The sequence below is a fragment of the Amblyomma americanum genome, chromosome 2 (genome assembly GCF_052857255.1).
Source record: "Amblyomma americanum isolate KBUSLIRL-KWMA chromosome 2, ASM5285725v1, whole genome shotgun sequence".
In the NCBI taxonomy this organism is placed as follows: domain Eukaryota; kingdom Metazoa; phylum Arthropoda; class Arachnida; order Ixodida; family Ixodidae; genus Amblyomma; species Amblyomma americanum.
The window spans coordinates 218,898,655-218,922,477 of record NC_135498.1 but is presented as its reverse complement, the minus strand read 5'-3'; the positions used below and the strand labels follow the sequence as shown (position 1 = coordinate 218,922,477).

General features: G+C 46.3%; 1 protein-coding gene and 1 long non-coding RNA gene across 4 annotated transcripts in view; one reads left to right on the top strand and one right to left on the bottom strand.

Annotated features, from left to right (window-relative positions):
• LOC144122173 (uncharacterized) overlaps positions 1 to 23,823 on the top strand; it is a 64,368-nt gene that overhangs the window by 39,327 nt on the left and 1,218 nt on the right. The window lies entirely within an intron of this gene.
• Positions 4,649 to 23,823, bottom strand: part of LOC144122172 (tRNA pseudouridine synthase A) — a 134,759-nt gene continuing 115,584 nt past the window's right edge. For all 3 annotated transcript variants that reach the window (XM_077655751.1, XM_077655753.1, XM_077655752.1), the window contains 2 exons: positions 6,661 to 6,838; positions 4,649 to 5,422 (listed from right to left, as the gene is read on the bottom strand). In XM_077655751.1, the coding sequence (XP_077511877.1) occupies positions 5,289 to 5,422; positions 6,661 to 6,838 (312 nt within the window). In that variant the 3' untranslated portion in view covers positions 4,649 to 5,288. The remainder of the gene's footprint in view (positions 5,423 to 6,660; positions 6,839 to 23,823) is intronic.

Genomic DNA, 23,823 nt, shown 5'->3' with positions numbered 1-23,823 from the left:
CGAAGAAAAAGCGGAAGTGAGACGTGGTTTAGAGCGTGTGCGTGGGAGAACAGGAAGAATGCGGTCGGTGACAGACGGATACGAGATCTGCTGGCTCCCCGAGTTTCCAGGCTTGGGCCTCAGCTGCAGACGTCCGGGCTACCAGACCTGGACAGCCATCGTCGAGAGCTTGAGCCACCGGACCCAGGCGCCGCTGTTCCCTTCCTGTCTGGCAGCCTCTGAGCACGGGTCGCCTCCGTCGCCACCGCTGCTTGCCCAGGCTAACTGACCTGGGGACCGCGCCCGGAGATCGCAAGTGTGACAGCTTCCTGCGGCGGCGTTGAGGCCCGCCGTGGAGACTGCCGTCCACACTACTCCTCCATCAGGGCACTGACCTTAGCCCACAGACTGCGCCGATGCCGCGCCAGACCTCGCTCGACGCACCAACTACTTGCCAGGCTCACCATTGACACAAAAAACTTAAGTGGACCTTCCCTGTTTTTTAAGCTCTCTCCTTTACCTTTCGCGAGTATTTTTTTTTTCCCCATTCTTGTTTCTTGTCGATACATTTCCCATCATGATTTAAGTTAAGAGTTCTTTTGCTCTACATCATCATCATCATCAGCCTTACTACACCCACTGCAGGGCAAAGGCCTCTCCCATGTCTCTCCAATTAACCCTATCCTTTGCCAGCTGCATCCACCCTTTGCCTGCAAACTTCTTAATCTCATCCGCCCACCTAACCTTCTGCTGCCCCCTGCTACGCTTACTTTCTCTTGGAATCCACTCCGTTACCCTTAAGGACCAGCGGTTATCTTGCCTTCGCATTACATGCCCTGCCCAAGCCCATTTCTTTCTCTTGATTTCGACTAGGATGTCATTAACCCGTGTTTGTTCCCTCACCCACTCTGCCCGCTTCCAATCTCTTAACGTTACACCTATCATTTTTCTTTCCATGGCTCGCTGCGTTGTCCTTAACTTAAGCTGAACTCTTTTCGTTAGCCTCCACGTTTCTGCCCCGTAGGTGAGTACCGGTAAGATTATGCTGTTGTACACTTTCCTCTTGAGGGAAATTGGTAAACTGCCACTCATGATCTGCGAGAATTTGCCATATGCGCTCCACCCCATTCTTATCCTTCTAGTTATCTCCCTCTCATGATCCGGATCAGCTGTCACTACCTGCCCTAAGTAGACGTATTCCGTCACAATTTCTAGGCTCTCGCTGCCAATTGCGAACTGTTGTTCCCTTGCTAGGCTGTTGAACATTACTTTGATTTTCTGCATGTTAATTTTTAGACCCATCGATCTGCTCTGCCTGTCTAAATCATTGATCATGCTGAGTGACTCAGCAAGGCAATGTCATCAGCGAATCGCAGATTATTTAGGTATTCTCCGTTAACTCTTATAAGACCCAACTGTTCCCAATTCAGGCCTCGGAATACCTCCTGTAGACATGCGGTGAACAGTATTGGCGAGATTGTGTCTCCTTGCCTGACACCCTTCCCTATTAGAATTTTATTGCTGACTTTATGGAGGGCTATGGTAGCTGTGCAGTTGCTATAGATATCTTCCTGTATTTTCACATAAAGTTCTTCTACACCCTGACTCCGCAATGCCTGTATGACAGCTGAGGTTTCTACTGAGTCGAATGCTTTCTCGTAATCAATGAAGGCTATATATAGCGGTTAGTTATATTTTGCGCATTTCTCTATCATCTGCTTGATAGTGTGAATATGATCTATTGTTGAATATCCTTTGCAAAAGCCTGCCTGATCATTTGGTTGATTAAAGTCTAAGGTTGCCCTAACTCTATTATCGATTACCTTAGTAAATACCTTGTAGGCAACGGACAGCAAGCTCATCGGTCTATAATTTTTCAAGTCCTTGGCGTCTCCCTTCTTATGAATTAAGATAATGTTTGCATTCTTCCAAGCTTCTGGTACAGTCGAGGTCATAAGGCATTGCGTATACAGGGTGGCTAGTTTTTCTAGCACGATGTCCCCTCCATCCTTCAACAGATCTGCTGTTATCTGATCCTCCCCAGCTGCTTTTCCCCTTTTCATTGCTTCTAAGGCTTTCTTTACTTCATCTTTCGTTACTGGCGGGATGACGCATTGCTGTGCACTGTTGTCTTTCTCATTAACGCTCTGATTACATTGGCTACTGGACAGGTCTGTGTAGAACTCTTCGGCTACGTTAACTATCTTATCCATATTGCTAATGACATTGCCCTGCTTGTCTCTTAATGCATACATCTGGTTTTTACCTATGCCTAGTTTCCTCTTCACTGTTTTTAGGCTACCTTCGTTCTTTATAGCATGCTCGATTCTCTCCATATTAAACTTCCTTATGTCGGCTACCTTGCGCTTGTTTATTAACTTTGATAGCTCCATTAGTTCTATTCTATCGGTAGGGTTAGATGCCCTCATGTTTGAGCGCTTCTTAATCAAATCTTTCGTCACCTGAGATAGCTTCCCGGTATCCTTTCGAACTGTCCAAACGCCTACTTCTACTGCGCACTCCGTAATTATTGATGTCAGATTATCGTGCATTGAATGAACATCAAGATCATCTTCCTCAGTTAAAGCCGAATATCTGTTTTGCAGCGCTATCCTAAACTCCTGTGCTTTCCCTCTTATGGCTAACTCATTAATAGTCTTCTTCTTCACTAGCTTCTTCCGTTCCCTCTTCAAGTCTAAGCTAAGTCTAGACCTTACCATTCTGTGGTCGCTGCAACGCACCTTTCCGAGGACGGCCACATCCTGAATGATGCCAGGTTTAGCGCATAGTATGAAGTCGATTTCATTTTTAATCTCACCATTGGGGCTCTTCCAGGTCCACTTCCTGTTTTCTCGTTTGCGGAAGAAGGTATTCATGATCCGTAAATTATTTCTATCGGCTAATTCGACTAATAACTCTCCCCTGCTATTTCCAGAGCCTATCCCATAGTCACCTACCGCGTGGTCGTCAGCCTGCTTCTTGTCCACCTTCGCATTGAAGTCGCCCATCAGTACAGTGTACTGCGATTTTACTTTATTCATTGCTGATTCTATGTCCTCATAGAAACTTTCAATGGTCTGGTCATCATGGCTGGATGTGGGTGCGTAGGCCTGCACCGCTTTCAGCTTGTACCTCCTATTCAGCCTAATTACTATAGCTGCTACCCTCTCGTTAATACTGTAGAACTCCTCTACGTTGCCAAGCGGAACTCCTCTACGTTGCTCTACATGCCGCCTCGTTTATTTCTTTTATGTGTTAACGCGTAGTAAATTTAACCTGCAGTCTTTCCCCTCACAGGGACCATGTCAATATGATTAGAGCGATGCAGATCTGAGAGATTTAAACTATGGTTTTTTACCCCTTGTTTGTCATGAAGCCGCCATACTTAACACATCACAGCTAAAGCATGTCAGACACTAGGTTTCCTGTGTATGACACCAAACGTTTTCCTTCAGAAACTAAACAGCTCTTGTATTAACGTATATTAGGCCTTTACTTGATTATGCCTCTACGGTGTGGAATCATTGGCACAAAGTTGACATTCGACAGATAGAAGTGAAAAATTTAGAAGTTTGATTTGTTTCCAGCAGTTATACCAGACAGTACATTGTACCACATGCTAAGTGAAGCCTTGGCTGGAATCCGTTAGAGAAGCACAGAAAGGAATTAATGTTTTTCAGAATATTTTTCATTCTTGAGCAGGTATACTATTCAACAGCTATTTCCTTCCTCCCGTGATTTTTATTTATTTAAAACATACTGACCAAGCAGGAGGACTATACGCGATAAAATACATAAATGCAACGCAGCACTACTATAAGAAAGCAACAGGACCATGTAAATACGATTAGAAAAGTTAGATGCAAAACTGAGAGATAAAGTGTTGTTTTTCCCTCTCGCAATTTCATAAGAAACTGACTACCGCAAGATATTGCCGCTTCCTCTTTCGTTATTGCTAAAATGCACCTATGCCGGCTATTTACCTACAGCCGAAGCATGCAACCACAGAAGAAAACAAGACATAAGCGCTTGTGCCTTGTTCTTTCTTCTGTGTTTGCATGCTTTAGCACTATTTTTTTTAAAATGCGCCAACTAGCTCAAGAAGAAGTTTTAATGAAGCACATATGTGGAAGTAACTTTTTTTATTTTTACTATCCTGATTAAAAAAATGTTCTGTTCCAGTGACTCTGCCGTGTGACGTATGCTTCATTGCTTGCTCTTGACTTTTGTATAATTACTTCTTTTTTTTTCCAGCTCATTGTTAAAATGTATTTTAATGTTTCCTCAGAAAGAAGTGACCTCTTTTTTGAGTCTTATGTGATGTATATGACAAATTTTTGCCTCAATTTTTCTTTGAAGTATCCTTTCCCCGACCTTCCACAGTAATGCTAGGTTTGCGTTGTGGTGTACTGATAAATAAATAAACAGGAGACACCGGGCCAGAGCAGAATTATGCGATTCCACAATGTTGCTAACTCAAGGATTGTGCTCCCAAGCGCACCAGATTATTTCTTGTATGCTGCTTTTGGTAGAGGCGCATTATTCAGGCATTGTGGGCCATGGGTACTGTAGTACTGCAGCCAGGTATTTTATTGGAAGCAGCAATTAGTATATGCTATTCCTGCAGCTGAGAATGACATCACAGCTCAGAATGACATCTACGTTGAGGGAGGGTCAGTTGTGGGCCATTTAATACGTAGCATCGTGAATGCTAAACCAGCGCTATGGAGAGTTACTCAATAGACAGGGCAACACTGTTTCCTAAGAAAATTTCAAGAACATTTCTTAAGTTCTCAAAACACAAGTCCAAGAACATTGTTCATGTCGGTCTCATATATTTTTTTTGCAAACAATACTAATACTGCCACTGCGTTTCTAGCAATTCAGCAGCTTGCCATTTTCGTTTTGCAATATGGCATCTCCAGATGCAATAATGCGTGTCTGTCTCTACCATGAGCCCCAGACATAGAGACACACTGAACAAACCCATCTTGATGTGTCCTGAGCTTTGCAGCTGCTACGCTGCATGCCGCAAGAGACAAAAGTACAAAGTACTCCTGTGCACAGCTTTAACCATAGCAACTTAGATGAGCCAGACTCATCATAAGCTACTGTCATTTCTGGCTCAGATGAGCCCAGCTTGTCGTGTGACTTCTAGCACCCTGTCTCTGGCTCAAGGCGAGTTGGGCTGGTCAAAAGGATTTTCTTGGTTTGCTCAAAGATGACAGCAGGGTACTAAATGATAATTTTGGTATCATATTTGAAAAAAAAAAAATGTGGGTTAAGTGCCGCCATTTTATGGCAACGCTTCAGGACACAACTGCTTTCTCGCTCTGGCAATCCTCATCATTGTCGTTGTTTTCGTCCTCATTTCCTGTAGGCAGCGGCTTGGTCCGGTAAAACTCAGCGACGTCTTCCGGCATCTCCGTGTCTGAGATCAGGTCTGCAAGAGCGTGGCAGTATGCCGTCAGTGACCAGCGCCAGCAAGGCAGCAAGGCGTACTGCACTGGCCTAATCTTGTGCACTTTGTTGCACTTCGGTATGAACGCCGACTACCACTTGAAAAGTCCATGACGAAAGCATGCCAGTAGTTTGTCAAGCAGCAGATACGAATGAAGAAATATGGTTGGCTCCAACATCAGTTGAATACCCTCAGGCCCAAAAAGTGCCCAGTAAGAAAAAATGGCAGTCGTTTAACTCAGTTAAATGGATGGTTGAGCGATAGCTCCTTTTTTTTGCTTCACTATGATTTTACTTTTTTTCACTGTGATTTGCAGACACTTTTTTTATCTTGCTTGACCTTCGGATTGAGCACTCGGTTTGCAGATTTCAATCATTTATTCAATCATGCATTCCTTTTCTTTTTTTCTCTATGTACACAATCTGGCAAACACTGTTTTGCGGTCCCTGAAGTAGTTAGTTGGCTATGGTCTGCAGTTCGACTATGGTCACCTTTACAGCATGCACTCTTTCTAAGGCGAGATCTATTGTGGTGCCCCATTGCATGGTGCAAAAATTGGGATTTGAACGGAGCACAAGACCAAGTTCTCTCACGTTGTTTATGGAATTGCTGTCACACTTGGCATTCTTGAGGCCCTATTTTGGTCCAAATCGGTCAAGGTCAATTTTGGGGATGGGGTGGCCAAATTTGGGGGAGTGGGGTGGGCCAAATTTGGAGACCACCATCGTGTTGCCCATGATCAAATTATCCTGGACACCGATTTTGGTCCAAATCCGAGGAGGTCGAATTTGGAGTAGGGCATGGGACAAATTCGAGGAGTGGGGTGGACCATATTGGAGGTCACCATCATATTTAGCACATTCAAATTGGGTTGGGTATCAATTTTGGTCCAAATTGGACAAGGTCAAATTTATAGGTGGGGTAAGCCAAATTTGGGAGACCACCATCGTGTGTGTTTGGTCCAAATCTGAGGTGGTCAAATAAGGGGGTGGGCCAAATTTGGGGGGTGGGGTGGACCACATGTTGGAAATGACCTGGGCCAAATTTAGAGGTCACCACTGTATTAGCCATAGTCAAACCAGGCTGGACACTGACCTAAGGCAGTTGGTATGCACTTGGTCATTTAAATGTCAAATCCACATACAGGCTGAAACTCTAGTTTTGCACTGAGCAGAGCTATCGCTCTAAAAATAACTTGACCATGAAAGTGCAGGGCTCACGTGCTGGGTCGTAGTGAACGCGCGCTAGGTACAGTCCATAGGCGGGCACCACCCTCACACTGCCAGGCCAGTTCTCCTTGCACGGGTTGGCCAGCAGGCTGTGCACCAGTGCCAGGGAGTCGGCCGCAGACGCATGGGGAGATGCAGCATGCAGCACCATGCTGACCATGCGACGTACCTGCACCACACAAATGCTTTGCATGGCTACACAATCCTCTGAAGGCAGGGACAGAATGACAACAACGTTTCGCATATTCATAAGGCCAAAAAGAACAAGTGCACAAAAACAATCTTCACTGGAGCACTCAATTATGCCAATAGGTTCTAGTCAATGGTGACCAGTGAAACAAACAAATTTTTAAATGCATCTGTCCAGCATTTATTCTTGTGAGATTTCCACTGATAAAACCATCTGGACAAAAAACAAGATTTAAGTAAATAATTGTTTTTGTTAATCTTCAGCGCTTGAAATATTACACTGCAGACACATGGGACATGAGGGATGTCGCAGTGGAAGGCTCTAGATCAACTCAGACATCATGGGGCTCTTTAATGTGCGCTGACATCCCACAGCACATCGGCACCTTTTGCATTTCGCCTCAATAGAAATACAGCCGCCATGGCTTGGACTAAACCTGCACCTATCAGCTCAGTAACTGAGTGCGTAATCACTGAACCACCACAGTGTGGTAGCTTTTGACAAACCTGAAGTGTTTACTGAAGTGTTAAAGAATCCAAAAACTAGGCATAAAAAATAAAACTCTTAGCTGACCCTTGGTGAATTGTTTGAATTCATTTGCATTTTCTGTTGCTGCTGATTTTGTTGTAGCTAATACCCATATATGTGGAATTGGTCATTCTCTACTTCACATTCATAGATCGCTCAGAGTCCTCATACCACTCCTGGCGCAGTGATGTGGAGGTTAAACGATGTGCCACTGTACTGCAGGTGACTGTTTCAAACACAGCCACCAGAGGGGCCCACAATACCCCGGTCGCTCATCCCGAGCAACCTCTTGCGACCAACCATTAAAAGGTCTCCGAAAACGGTGTTTGAGGTTGGCTATAAAATGCTTGCATTATGTAAAGCACAGGCCACCGAGCGTTCATGCCATGAACAAGACCTCAAAGGCCGATAATTTACAATACATTTTTAAAAACTCCCGCTTCCAAGCCTCGCGGTGACCAGCAGTGTCAAGCTTTCGCCTGAATCCGTGCGCAATGCGTCATGCAGCGCTCGTTACGTCAGCAGTGGACTGCTATCATTGGTCCACCGCGGCAACTTCGCCCCGGGGGAAATTTCCATGCACATCTGCAGCTGTGAGAGGAGCGCCGACATTTCAGCATGCAAAAAGTCACGAGGAGAGGGAAAGATGCAACGATGCGGAAGTTCAAATTCTGACTACAGATAGCTCAGCTTCCACAAAACGCAATAAAAAAATTCTTGGTGGGGGATATTTGTGAAGCAGCTTCCTTTAGCATCCTGGGTATACCGCAACCATATAAGAGCCCCTTCCAGAGCTCCTTTAACTTAACTGCCACCTTACACGATGGGCAGTTTGCTCACAATCCAGTGGGCAGGTTGTGCTGATGTCACAACCACGTAACACCACGTAACGTTTGCACCACGTAGCACGTGTCACGCGGTTTCTTCGTGATGCTGTTTTGGTTTCGTTTTCATCAATCGAAGGCTATGATGTCTAGTTGATGCTTAAGTCACGTGAGACATGAAAAAAATGGCAATACAACTTCTGATGAGCTGCTTATTGTCATTCCATCTATACCATCGCCTCGGTCAAGGCGAACACACTGTCTCTGCCATTCCTCAACTTCGGCTTCCCTCCTCAGGTTCTTCTATCCGGCATTTGTGTTGCTACCATCTCCCCCCTCGCACTGTGCCAAGTCGCTGCATTCGACGCCGCCCCTTCTCAAGACCCCACAGGCCATCCCTAGAGTACCTCTCTCTCTACAGACGCCTTCGCGACCATGATGCCCTCCGACATGCGTCCCGCCCAAACTGCACAGCTGTGTGTCCTCCTCGAATCTTTTTCGGACATTTTCGATCTGAATAATATCCCGCTGGGCCAAGCTCTCTCTGTGAAGCCCCGCATCGACACCGGGGATGCCTCTCCTGTCCGTCGTCGACCATACCGAGTCTCCCACGCTGAGGGTCAGGTCATTAACCCCGAGGTGATGAAGATGCTTGATAAGAATATTATCGAACCCTCCTACAGCCCCTGGGCATCGCCAGTAGTCCTTGTGAAGAAAAAGGATGGCTCATGGCGTTTTTGTGTTGATTATCGCCACCTGAACAAGATATAACCAAAAAGGACATGTACCTCCTCCCGCGCATCGACGACGCCCTTGATTGCCTATACGGTGCCAAATTCTTCTCCTCCATAGTCCTTCGCTCCGGCTATTGGCACACAGCAGTGGATGACCAGGACCATGAGAAGACGGTGTTTGTGACCCCTGATGGGCTGTATCAGTTCAAAGTTATGCGTTTTGGCTTATGCAATGCGCCGGCCACCATCGAGCGTATGGTGGATGCCCTTCTGCACGGATTCAAATGGTCCATGTGCCTCTGCTATCTCGACGTCATTGTCTTCTCCCCTAGCTTTTCCAAAATTCTTTCCCTGTTCCGTCATGCCGGCCTGCAGCTCAACTCCTCAAAATGCTGTTTCGCGCGTCGTCAGATCACAACCTTAAGGCATGTCATCGATAACACGGCGTTCACCCTGATCCAGCTAAGATCCGAGCAGTGAAAGACTTCCCGGTGCTGCGTTCCTGCAACGACATGTGGAGCTTCCTGGGGCTGTGCTCCTATTTGCGTTGATTCATGCCAGGTTTTGTTGACATCGCACACTACCTCAGTGATCAGCTCAAAAAGGACGTGACTTTCACCTGGGGAACCCTACAAGCAAACGCCTTTGCCGGGCTAAACTCGGAGCTCATCACCTTGCCAGTATTGGCACGCTTCGATGTAACCGCTCCCACTGAAGTCTGCACTGATGCTGGCGGTCATGGAATCGGTGCTGTCCTTTCTCAGCGGCAATCTGGGTGTGACCGTATCATCGCCTACGCCAGCCGCCTCCTCTCTACATCAGAGCGCAATAACTCCATCACGGAATGCGAGTGCTTGACCCTTGTGTGGGCCGTTGGAAAATTTCGCCTGTATTTGTACGGCCGCCCTTTCACAGTTAGTACAGACCACCATGCACTCTGCTGGCTCTCCTCTCTGAAAGATACTACTGGCCGGCTAGGTCGCCGAGCTTTATGCCTACAAGACTACAACTACACAGTGGTCTACAAGTCCTGTTGGCTACACACAGATGCTGATTGCCTCTCCCGATATCCCGTTGACCCTTATTCTTTATTCACGGGAAAACCCACAGCATCTATATGGTATACAAAGCTTTATAAAACAAATCTGCATTGCTCCGTCTCACCACATCACTTGGCAGTGAATTTCATTCCTTGATGGTTCGTACAAAAAAATTAGCTGCGGTTCAACTACTGCTGAACCTAGTTAGCGAAAGCTGGGGTCAGTAGACACAGCTTGCCCTCTAACATTGAGTGCATTCCACACTGGATAGGCAAGCAGGCGGTGGTTAAATTAATGGTTGATTTTCCGAGAGGTTGGTCACCCAATGAACACTGTGCTACAGTGGCACCTGCTGCCACAACTTTGTCAGTGCTAATGCATGCACCCCACATCTCTCTCTTCCCACCCCCACCTACCTCAAAGCACAATTGAGGCGTCCACTGGCCCCAGAGAGCCAGTTATTCACCTTCCTTTCCTCAAAATCATCACCAATGAACACAGCCAATGAACACAATGACCACAGTCTATAGCTTCAGTGCACATCGGTCACTACCACCACATAGCTTAAAGTGTGACTGAGGTGTCTACTGTACCAGGGGGCAGTTAGGCGCCTTTCCTTTGAGAAAACTGAAGATTGGTTTTTAGAATTGGTTTTGAAGAAAGAAAATGGCTCAGTAACTGTCTCACATATAGCTGAACACAAAATCAGTTTTGATGAAAGGAAACAGCTCAGTAACTGTCTTGCATATATCGGTAGACACCCTCTATCCACAACATGTGCGGGGGACGTAAGGGGTTTGACCCCTGGCTCACATGAAGTAAAAACCCCAAACACCAGGAAATCACTACGAAGTACGGTAGTGAAGCTTTCATTTCGAAAAAGAATGCTTGAAAATATTTGTACTTGAGCTATACAGCCGTACTTTGTGAATATGATCATTTCATGAGGATACATAATACGGTAGGTGCAAGTACAATGAGGGTGAGAGTCCTGTTTGGCCGTGATAGATTGAGTAGAAGAGCTTTAGACAGAGATCCCTGTGGTGTTCACTCAGGAGAAACTAGCCCAATTTCTTTTTCATATTCTTTTTGCTGAGGAAACAGGTCGTAGAGGTCAAGGACAAATCGTGCAGCAGCAGACTGGATGCATTCAAGCATGAGCATATGAATATTGCAAACTGGATCCTGCACAGGACACGCATACTCTAAAATGGGCCTCACGTATGTTTGGTGCGCTGCCTCTCTAATCTCTTTATGCACGTGCCTTAAATTGCGCTGAAGGAAACTGAAGGATCTCCCTGCTTTTCTAGTTACATTACCAACGTGCGCCGTCCAAAGAGAAACTTATATGTAGCTTCTTACCTAATAATTTCTCCAAGGAGAGAATAATGACTTTGAAGTTTATTTTTTTTTCTCGTGAAGTAAACATCGACATATTTTTTTTACATTTAAGGACATTCAATTGGTGCAACACCAGTTCTCAATACATCTGAGGTCTGCCTTGAGCTGTGTGGAATCGGTTTTACTTGACACTCTGGTGTACAAAGCACAATAAGCCGATAACAGTCGCACTTGGGACTTAATATCATCGTTAATATCATTTATAAAAATAAGAAACAGTGGCCCCAGGACAGAACCCTTGGGCACACCCGACCTAACAGCCGCAAGGCTAGAACACATTCTATTTACCAATATCCGCTGTTTTCTGCACGTTAAGTAGTCTTCAATCCATTTATATCCAGAATCAAGTTTTTCTAACAGGATTGTGTGACATACAGTCTCGAACGCTTTTTGAAAATCCTGGAATATGCAGTGAATTTTACCTTTGTTGTCAATTTCAGAGGATATGTCATGACAGAATTCAGTACGCTGTGTTGTAGAGAAAAAACCATTTTTGAATCCACGCTGATTATTGTTTAAAAAACCATGTGAACAGAGGGGTTTCATTACTGCTGAATACAGCATACGTTCAAGAATTTTGCAACAAATTGAGGTTAACGAAATCGGCCGGTAGGTTGACACATTTGATTTGGATCCGCATTGCTTTTTTAAAATCCAGGAATACGCAGTCAATTTCACCTTTGTTGTCAATTTAAGAGCATATGTCGTGATAGAATTCAGTAAGCTGTGTTGTACAGGAAAAATCTTTTCTGAATCCATGCTGATTATTGTTTAAAAAAACCATGCAAACAAAGGCGCTTCATTATTGCTGAATACAGGATATGTTCCGAATTTTGCAACAAATTGAAGTTGGCGAAATAGGCCGGTAGACCGACACAGCTGATTTGGATCCGCATTAGAAGGTGGGCACTACATTGGCAATCTTCCAGTCATCATGAAGCTTGCCATCCGAAAGCTACTTAGAGAAGATCACATAGAGATACTTTGACATGATAGCAGAACACTGTTTTAAAACCCTGGGTGAGATATGATCAGGACCTGCAGCTTTTCACGTCTATATAATCAAGTAAGTAATACCATTGACAGAAACCTCAACTTGCGACATGGTCAATTCACCAGCACTGGTAGTTAGATGGACAGTAGGTTGAGTGGCATGAAATACAGACTGAAAGAATTCATTAAATATCGTCGCTTTATTTAGATGATTGCTCACTAATAGGGCTTTATGCTTTAGATTTGGCAGACCTACCTTATGTTTACCACAGCGCTTCATGAACGTACAGAACTTCTTATTGTTTTTAGTTAGGAGCCTGAAGCTTAAGTATTGAAGAAATGTTAGTGGCACTCATGCAGTTTCTTATCATACAACTCCTTTAGTTGAAATCAAGAGTTGGATGAATATTCGTCTGGTCGGGGTGAATCATAAAACGTGATATTGAAGACTCCGACCACAACAAAGAAAATAACATACAAAAGACGTTTCGGCTACAATACGGGAGCCTTGTTCACAGTAAAAACGAGAAGCGGGTGCGCAAGCTTATGTATGCTTGAAAAGGGGGCGCAGAGAGCGTGTGCAAGCAGTTGTCAGATTGCTGCAGTTTCAGTTCAAGGTGTGACAGGTCGTTTGTATAATCAAAAATTCCAGGTGAAGGCGAGAGAATTTCCTCTTTTCTGACACAAGAACTTGTGCCTTGTCCGAGTCGATAATGTGCTGTTTCAATATGCAGTGTTCGGCGATAGCACTGGAATCTACTTTCCTGTTTTTAATGTCGTTTTTGTGATCTTTTAGGCGCCTTTCGAAATTACCAGTTTCGCCAATGTAGACGCAGTCGCAGCCTGAGCAGGGAATGCTGTAAACCGTGCCGGGATATTTTTCTTTTGGAAGAACGTCCTTTACGTTGACCAAAGCATGACGAAGTTTTCTGGTCGGAACGTGGGCAATGTCAACACTGAAGGTACGTAGAATGCGTGCCAAAGCCTCGTTGATTCCAGGAGAACAGCGGCACGTTTCAGGGAAGAAGACACAGCAGTATCACATTCTGGTCGACAGAGCTGTTTTTCAACTGATGCCACGAAAGATGTTCGGTAGTCATTGCGTGAAAGTTCTTGCCGAACCATGTCAAAATCGTTTGCCCTGTCTTCGGGAGAACTGCAAATGCCTTGGCTCCTTTTTAATAAGGTGGCAACAACCGATCTGTTATGTGAGGCTGGGTGGACGGATCTAAATTTGAGATAACGTCCCATGTGGGTAGGTTTCCTAAAAACGCTGAATGATAGTTTGCCACTATCGCATTTTACCAGGATGTCTAGAAAAGGCAATGCACCGTTCACCTTGACCTCAGTGGTGAACTCAATGGCGTCCTCTATGGAGTTCAAATGCGATGAAAAGGCAGGCAAAGCGTCCTTTTGAATCATGCAGAAACAGTCGTCAACATATCTGAGAAAAACTTTGGCGGGTGAGCAAATGTTGCAAGGGCCCAGCGTTCGACAGACTCCATGGTGAGGCTCGCGATGGTAACGGAGATAGAGGCACCCATAGGAGTTCCTTGAAGTTGACGGTAAAACAGGCCTTAAAATACAAAATACGTGTTGCTGAGGCAGAACTGTAGGAGTCTATAGAGGTCAGGAACGTCAATAGGGGTACTTTCAGGTAAGGAGCTGTCAGACTCGAGGGCAGAAGAGCAGGCTTGTACGGCAAGGTTAACAGGGACGCATGTGAAAAGCGTCTTGACGTCAAACGAGACTAGCAGCTCTTTGTCGTCCAGTGGTATGTCGCTTACCTTCTCGATGAAGTGAGTCGAATTTCGTACGTGTGTCGAGCCACAACCCACAAGAGGCGAGATGATGTGATGAAGGTAACCAGGTAAGCTGTGGAGTGGGGAACGACTGTAGTCCACGGTCGGATGCATCGGCATACAAGTCTTGTGCACAAGAGTTTGAGGTAAAGTGGTTTGTGGGTCGGAGGGATGAAACTGAAGATGTTGGTGACAATTTTCTGTAAATCGCACTGCACCTTAGCGGTTGGTTCCCTGTCGAGCCGGCAGTAGGTGGTGTTATCTTCAAGTAGGTTCTGCATCCGTCTTACATAGTCTTTCCTGTCCAAAAGGACAGTGGTGTTGCCTTTGTCGGCGGGAAGCATGACTAGTTCCTTATTGTTGCGAAGGCTCTTAACAGCTTGGCGCTGTTCCGTACTAAGAGGGGGCAGGAATCGCCCCAGGCGGTACTTGAAGAGTACGCTGATAGCACGAGTCCTTGCATCATCTAGACGTGCCGCATCCACTTGACAAACAGTGTTTTCCACAGCACAAACCAGCCTTTTAGCGTCCAGGGTGGGTCCCCAGTTGAAATTGAGGCCAAGGTTTAAAACGGAGAGTTGAGCGTTGTTGGGGATATAGTACGAAATGTTGTGGACAACTGTTGCACGTTCAGCTTTGGAAGTAGTTGACAGGGACGGCAGGAGCCGTTGCAACTTGTTTTTGTGCGAGACTTCAGCAAACGGGAATGCATTGCAGCCTTATGATTAGCTTGCAGTTTAATGGTGGCAAACTCATCCGAGTAGATCGACTGCAGTCGACGACGAGCGAAAAAGGCTTCATTTTCTAAGGCTCTCAGCTTCTCTTTGCACTCAAGTATCCTTGCTTGAAGAAGGGAACGTTCAGCTTTGGCGATAACACTGCGTCCGAAGTTCAACGGCCACCTTCAGTTCAATCTCACCTGCAAATCTCTAGCCCTCATTCCTCGTTCGCTTCACCTCATTCGTCCTCTCTGGACAAGCTCCGGACGCAGTGCTAATGCCAAAGCTGAACGTTCCCTTTTTCAGCGTTTTCAGAAAACTTACCTACATGGGACACGTTATCTCAACTTTAGATCCGTCCACCCAGCCTCACATAAGAGATCAGCTGCTGCCGGCATATTAAAAAGGAGCCAAAGCATTTGCAGTTCTTCCGAAACAGGGCAAGTGACTTTGATATGGTGCGGCAAGAGCTTTTACGCAATGACTACCCAACATCATACGTGGCATCGGTCGAAAAACAGCTGTGTAGACCAGGACGTCAAACTGCTCTGTCTTCTTCCCTGAAACGTGCCGCTGTTCCCCTGGAATCAGCAAGGCGTTGGCACGCATTCTGCGCACCTTCAATGTTGACACTGCCGACGTTCCGACCAGGAAACTTAGTCATGCTTTGGTTAACGTGAAGGACGTTTTCCCAGAAGAAAAATATCTTGGCGTGGTTGACAGCATTCCCTGCTCCAACTGCGACTGCGTCTACATTGGCGAAACTGGTAAATTCGAAAGGCACCTAAAAGATCACAAAAACGATGTTAAAAACCGGAAAGTGGATTCCAGTGCTATCGCCGAACAATGCATATCGAAACAGCACATTATCGACTAGGACAACGCACAAGTTCTTGCGGCAGAAAAGAGGAAATTCCCTCGCCTTCACTTGGAATCTTTGATTATAAAAACGAGCTGTCACACCTTGAACCGAAACTGCGGCAATCTGACAACTGCTTAGGCACGCTCTCTGCGCCCCCTTTTCAAGCATGCATAAGCTCGCGCACCCACTTCTCGTTTTTACTGTGAACGAGGCTCCTGTATGGGAGCCGAAACGTCTATTGTATGTTCCTTTCTTTGTTGTGGTCGGCGTCTTCAATGTCACGATTTGATTCACCTCGACCAGACGAGTTTTCGTCTAACTCTTGATTTCATTAGCCTTCGCCGGGCATATGGCCAACCCATCGTCACACGCATCCGTCAGTACGTGTCCCTAACAACTCGTGTGGCATCGTTCGAAAGCCACCTTCAGTTCAATCTCACCTGCAAGTCTCTGGCCCTTGTTCCTCGTTCGCTTCACCTTATTCGTCCTGTCTGCACAAGCTTCGGACACAGTGTTATCGCCAGAGCTGAACGTTCCCTTCTTCAAGCAAGGATACTTGAGTGCAAAGAGAAGCTGGGAGCCTTAGCAAATGAAGCCTTTTTCGCTCGTCGTCGACTGTAGTCGCTCTACACGGATGAGTTTGCCACCATTAAACTGCAAGCTAATCATAAAGCTGCAATGCATTCCTGTTCCGCTGAAGTCTCGTACAAAAACAAGTTGCAACGGCTCCCGCCGTCCCCATCAACTACTTCCAAAGATGAACCTGCAACAGTTGTCCACAACATTTTGTCCTATAGCCCCAACAACGCTGAACTCTCCGTTTTCAACCTTGGCCTTAATTTCAACTGTGGACCCACCCTGGACGCTAAAAAGCTTTTTCGTGCTGTGGAGAACGCTGTTAATCAAGTGGATGCGGCCCGTCGAGATGAAGCAAGGACTCGTGCTATCAGCGTACTCTCCAAGTACCGCCCGGGGCGATTCTTGCCCCCTCTTACTACGGAACAGCGCCAAGCTGTTAAGAGCCTTCGCAACAATAAGGAACTAGTAAAACTTCCCGCCGGCAAAGGCCACACCACTGTCTTTTGGACCGAAAAGACTATGTAAACCGGATGCAGAACCTACTTGAATATGACACCACCTACTGCCGACTGGACAGGGACCCAACCGCTAATGGCCGATTCACACGACGGACTGTTCGCCCGCGGCCTGCACATCACCTGTTTGTGTGTCACCAAATCGAGAGGCGTGCTGTCGGCCCACGGACTGGACAACCAAGGAAGTTCAAGTGCCTCTCCCCTCGCGGGAATTAGCGGCGGCCCGCGAAGATGCGCGCGCCAGCTCTGGCAACCACCACTCATGCCAGTATTTCAGCTGCCGCATTTCGCTGATTGGCGTTGAGCTGGCGCGCTGTTTTGACAAGCTGAACTGCGTTCGCTACCATGACAACTCGATCGACTGGGCTAGCAAGAGCGCCCAGGCCATTGAGGAATTGGACAAAGGGCCGCGCCTGCACCATTCAATCGCAGTCATGGGTCGGAAGAAAAAGAGGAAAAACCAGTTTGAACAGCGCTGCCAAACGCTTTAAAATAATCTGGCAACAGTGGTACACCTAGCACGTCGTATGCTCTTTTGGTCCGTCGCATCCGCTTGACGTCATCGGATCGCAGGCCAGTTTTTAGAGGTGCACGAACACGTGATGCGCGGGCCGCGGGCAAACAGACCGTCGTGTGAATCGGCCATAAGGTGGAGCGCGATTTACAGAAAATTCTCACCAACGTCTTCAGTTTCGTCCCTCCAACCCACAAACCACATTACCTCAAACTCTAGTGCCCCAACGGTTCGGCCCCCGCCCTCTACGGCCTTCCCAAAGTGCACAAGACTGGTATGCCAATGCATCCGATCGTGGACTACAGTCGTTCCCCACTCCACAGCTTACCTGGTTACCTTCATCACATCATCTCGCCTCATATGGGTTGTGGCTCGACACACGTACGAAATTCGACTCACTTCATTGAGAAGGTAAGCGACATATCACCAGACGACCAACGAGCTGCTAGTCTCGTTTGACGTCAAATCGCTTTTCATGTGCGTCCCTGTTGACCTCGACATACAAACCTGCTCTTCTGCCCTCGAGTCTGACAGCTCCTTACCTGAAAGTACTCCTATTGACGTTCCTGACCTCTATACACTCCTACAGTTCTGCCTCAGCAACACGTATTTTGTATTCCAAGGCCTGCTTTACCGTCAACTTCAAGGCACTCCTATGGGTGCCTCTATCTCTGTTACCGTCGCGAGCCTCACCATGGAGTCTGTCGAACGCCGGGCCCTTGCAACATTTGCTCACCCGCCTGCCTTTTCATCACATTTGAACTCCATAGAGGATGCCATTGAGTTCACCACCGAGGTCGAGGCAAACGGTGCATTGCCTTTTCTAGACGTCCTGGTAAAATGCAATAGTGGCAAACTATCATTCAGCGTTTTTAGGAAACCTACCCACACGGGACATTATCTCAACTTTAGATCCGTCCACCCAGCCTCACATAAGAGATCGGTTGCTGCCACCTTATTAAAAAGGAGCCTACGCATTTGCAGTTCTCCCGAAGACAGGGCAAACGACTTTGACATGGTGCGGCAAGAACTTTCACGCAATGACTACCCAACGTCTTTCGTGGCATCGGTCGAAAAACAGCTGTGTCGACCAGAACGTGAAACTGCTGTGTCTTCTTCCCTGAAACGTGCCGCTGCTCCCTACACCCCTAGAATCAGCGAGGCGTTGGAAGGCATTCTGCGCACCTTCAATGTTGACATTGCCCACGTTCCGACCAGAAAACTGCGACATGCTTTGGTCAACGTAAAGGACGTTCTTCCAAAAGAAAAAATATCCCGGCGTGGTTTACAGCATTCCCTGCTCCGACTGTGACTGCGTCTACATTGGCGAAAGTGGTAACTTCGAAAGGCGCCTCAAAGATCACAAAAACGACGTTAAAAACAGGAAAGTGGATTCCAGTGCTATCGCTGAGCACTGTATCTCGAAACAGCACATTATCGACTTAGACAAGGCACTAGTTCTTGCGGCAGAAAAGAGGAAATTCCCTCGCCTTCACCTGGAATCTTTGATTATACAAACGACCTGTCACACCTTGAACCGAAACTGTGGCAATCTGACAACTGCTTAAGCACGCTCTCTGCGCCCCCTTTTCAAGCATACATAAGCTTGCACACCCGCTTCTTGTTTTTACTGTGAACAAGGCTCCCGTATGGGAGCCGGAACGTCTTTTGTGTGTTCTTTTCTTTCTTGTGGTCAGCGTCTTCAATGTCACGTTTTATAACTCCGTTAGTTGCTTAAGTTTATTAAAACTATTGACTGATTTGGTCTTTATGTATAGTGAATATGCTCGCTGTCTCTTGTGAATCAAGCGAATAGGTGGGCCCGTTATCCATGGCTTATCCCTTCTCTTCACTTTGCAGCACAGTGTGCTGGGAACATGAAGGTCTGTAAGGTGATGAATTCCAGAAGACGGCAAATACGGGCGGGTTGGTACATTGTTGGCGAACTAGATACACAGGCACTATGTAGGGAAAACGAGCCAAAAGGGGGAAAAACACCAGCGATAACTAACAACAAAATGGTTTATTGCTACAGGTGAGGCAGCGTCTAAAGAAATGGCATGAGTAAAACATAAGAAAAAACATGAGAAAAAGATACAGCACAACCACACAACCTGATTGAAAACAAGCTGCATCACTGATTATGATACGCATGCTCGAGCCTCGAGGTCCCATATTTATGTCGGGCGATGATATTGGTCCGATTAAGATGCGCTCCATAATCTTGACACTGCGCAATGCAATGCAAAATGGTGTCTAAGTGACATGTTCTCTGTATCTTTTGCATGTTCATGTAGTCAATCATTTATGCAGTGTCCCATCTCACCAATGTAGAAATTGCCACATGAGGTCGGAATCTGGTAAACAACACCAACACGACAGTAGACAAACTTCCTCTTATGCTTCTTCTGGCAGCCTTTTTTCTTGCTTCCATCCTCGTGTACACGTTTGCACAATCCACCAAGTTTATTCCTGGCTGAAAAAACCAGCCTAATGCATCCTTTGCTCACTATTTTCTTTAGATTGTGCGAAACTTTGTGCACGTAAGAGATGCATGCCGTTTTTTCTGCCTGACCCACATTGGTGCGCCTGTTCTTTCGCACACCACATTCAGAAATCAAGGACTTGACACAATCTTCTGGGGGCTGTACATAGCCTATTCATGTGTGCATAGAAACTAGCTTTTGTTTGATGTACATTTGATCTTTGCAGTGCGGCTCTTAGGCATGCTTTGGCAATACCGCGCTTAACAATCTTGCAGTGAGCCGACCGGAAAGGGAGAACGCTCTTCCTGGACCATGGCAAGTATGCCCAACAAACATGGTTGTTAGAAATTGTCAGTTGCATGTCTAAAAACCTCAACCTATTATTAGAGGGGAGCTCTGAAGTCAATTGGCGATCATTCATTCATTTCATTCATTTATTCATACTGTCAGCCCTGGGCGGGCTATTACAGGAGTGGAAATCAAACTTGAAACAGAAAAAGAACACATTAAACAAACACTGAGATCAACACTAAATTTCATACATAATTGTGTTTGCCACTTGAACAAAACGAAAACATTGTCATAGAAATCAAGCAGAACATAAAATATTGTGCAGTTTATCTAAAAATTCGCTTAGTGATTGTGACGTGACAACGGAGTTTGGTAACATATTCCATTCCTTAATGGCTCTAGGGAAAAAACTAAATTTAAAGCAATCATTTCTGACAGGCGGCATTGGGATGTACAAACTGTGACGATGGCGTGATGTTTCCCCTGTTTTAATTTCAAAGTATTTTGTTTGATCGATTTTCAAGTAGTGGTTAGCGATCTGGAAAAGAAACTTGAGTCTGTCGCATTTGGTTCTAATGTCAAGTGTTTGCAAATCAGCAGATTTACACAAAGAAGATGGAGAATCAGAATAACGATACCTATTAAATATAAACCTTGCTCCGAGACGCTGGATTCTTTCCAGCTTAGAACAGTTGGAAGCAGTGTACGGGTCCCAGACAACTTTTGCATATTCGAGGATAGGCCTAACTAGGCTTTTGAAAACCAGACTTTTTATTTCAGGAGTTGCACTGCACATATTGCGTCTCAAGCTCCAGAGTGCCTTGGAAGCCTTAGTACATACATTATCTATGTGTGAATTCCAGCGTAAGTCAGATGTGAGTGTTACTCCAAGTTCATAACAGAACATAAGTTCATAACAGAACATGTCAAAAATCTCTCCAGCTGTTTGCTGTGCATCATCAGTGCGATATAAAATTAAAAAGTCATCAACATATCGCATTATTCATCGAGCTTGGTTCGAAGACGCCTGTCATAACCTGCCAGTAGTAGATCACTTAGTACAGGAGCGATGCTCGAGCCAATGCAGACTCCTTGTTTTTTACCGATAGCGGTGGCCTTGTGGTAGAGCATCTGCCTCGCATTCGGGGGGTGCTGGGTTCAATTCCCCTCCGCTGGGCACCCACCGGTTGTCTAATGGGTACGAGATTTCCCTGGCCTGGTGCTAGGTTTTTTGGGAGAAATGCTTGGGAAAAAGGTCTTGGACCAAATCATTACCGCAGCCGTGGCCAAGTGGTTGAGCGTCCGCCTCGCATGTGGGAGATGCGAGGTTCTATCCCCAGTGCCGCTGGGTACCCACCGGAGATACAATGGGTACAAGCTTTCCCCTGGCCTGGTGCTTGGTTTATCTGAGGTGAAATGCTTGGAAAATGGGCATCCGCCTCGCATGCGAGAGGTGCGAGGTCCTATCCCCAGTGCCACTGGGTACGAACCAGTTTTTAATGGGTGCAAGGTTTCCCCCGGCTTAGTGCTCAGCTCTTCTAGGGTGAGATGCTTGGGAAAAGGGCCTTGGACCAAACCGATGCCTTGATGGATCAGAGATTAGTTCTGCCGTCAAGCAACCCTAAATCTGCCTCGTGCAGTAGAAGCCCAACTTGTGGCTCTTTTCTTACCGAATCATGGCCTTGTGGTAGAGCATCTGCCTCGCATTCGGGAGGTGCTGAGTTCGATCCCACGTGACGTTGATCAATTGGAATCAATTAAAGAAAGCAGTGAGATTCATCACATGCTCAGGCTTTACCACTGCACACTTTGAAACAGAGAGGCACACGCACGACCACACCATCATGTCATCTGGCATCCAGGCACCCTTCTCTTTTGTGGCTCCAAGCGCGCGTGCTACTCGATAGACTGTTCCTTTCAGGCCACACATAGACTGCTTTAAATTGTCTTTTTTTCCACTAACAGTTCAAAATTTAGAATATATTAGCTGGTTCACTTCACCCATTACCACCTGAAGAGTTCTTTCCGCAGCTGACTGATAATACGACCTGTAGACTTGTGCTACAGTTACTTATGTTCTTATTTTGTACTGGAATCTGTACCCACTCCTGTTATGTCTCAGGTACGTCCTTGGATGTTATCCTCAGAGAGGGTATCCTGACTGAAGCCCTGTCGTTACCTGAAAAACTGTTTGTGACTAAGGTCAGAATGGTGGCAGCTGTAGTAGTCGGCCACAATCCTCAAATGCAAGCCCCCTTCATTTGGCAAAGTGAGGGATACCTTCTCTACCAGCGTCCTCTTGCATCCGCAGGAAAGAACTGCTGCTAAAAGACAGTCACCAGAAAAGAAATCACCGACTGCTGTCATTTGACATTTGCATGGTGTGTCACACAGGCTCAAGATAACCGCAGGAAGGCCAGGAGCACGTCTAATATCCCCGACACCTAACAACCCTCAGTAAACAGGTTAACTCAGATGAACCACAATGTAAGACACATGTCACATATATGAAAACACTGCTGGCAAGCTGTGTGAAGGACAAACCGGACGATGGGTCGCGCGAGCACGTCAATTTTCTAGGAGCGACAACAGGTTGTAATCTTGCTATTCATTAAGCCACTTGTAAAGATTGCTTTCCTTTGCTTAACATTGAAGCAATATCATGACCAGTGCATGCGCAAAATATGGGAAGCCTTCATCATTCATTAGAAATATCAAGCCTGTGTCAGCACGCCATCCCTCACCTTGTTCCCAAAGGAAATCACATCTCTTAATCACCAGCTCCTTGACACGCACTAAGCCACAAGTCAGCCTTTTGTTGCCGCTGTTTACACAAACACTTTTTGTTACTCACAGTTGTTAGCAATTGAGCTAGGCATGTGCCTCTCTACATAGGATGTTCAGTTGTGCCTTTCCCCTTTGAGTCTTTTCAAGCCATTCAGAGCCAGCTGATAGCACTCGTGTTGTCCCCTCTTTCGCACAAGAGTCTGCACTTGTGCATTCTATCTGTAGTGATTTTGGCAAAGTGGCACTCGTAGTATTCTCATGCCGGCTGAGCCCTGCCACTCACAGCCATTTACAGAGCCTGTGTCTGGCTACAGCAACCTGGGACCCGGTCACCCCCGGGTTTCCCACGCTTCCACTGCTATCCAAGAATCGCAATGTTTGGCCTCAGCAAACGTAAGCCCATGCTGAGTGCGGGCGACGCACCCATGGAGCCAGGTAAGAGTCATGGCCGCTGGTCACTTAAAGCAAAGCCACACAACATAGCATAGGCGAGCTGCACATGGGACGAACAGAGGTTTGGCGGTGAGCGTGTTCGAGTTTGAACAAAGCAGCGACTGTGCGCGTCGCAAGTTCAGAGCTCCCATAGTTGCCGAGGGCTCTGCGTATTTTCGGGCAGTTGTGCATGGCTGGCATATTCACAATGGTTTGTGAGCCACAAGTGTACTGTCCGTGGCCACAACCGGGATGCTGCGGCGACACGCATCTATTTTTTTGTGTGTGTTTGTTGAAAATGTAACAAGAAAGTATATCACTCTTATTGAACAACACATGCACTATCTTGTGAAACTCCTATTCGAAGCCGCTCTCATCTGCGATCAGACCAACAAAGAAAACCACTGAACATCAGAAGAACATTACTCTAGCCTTCGTCATTTTTGGTGCATTTTCA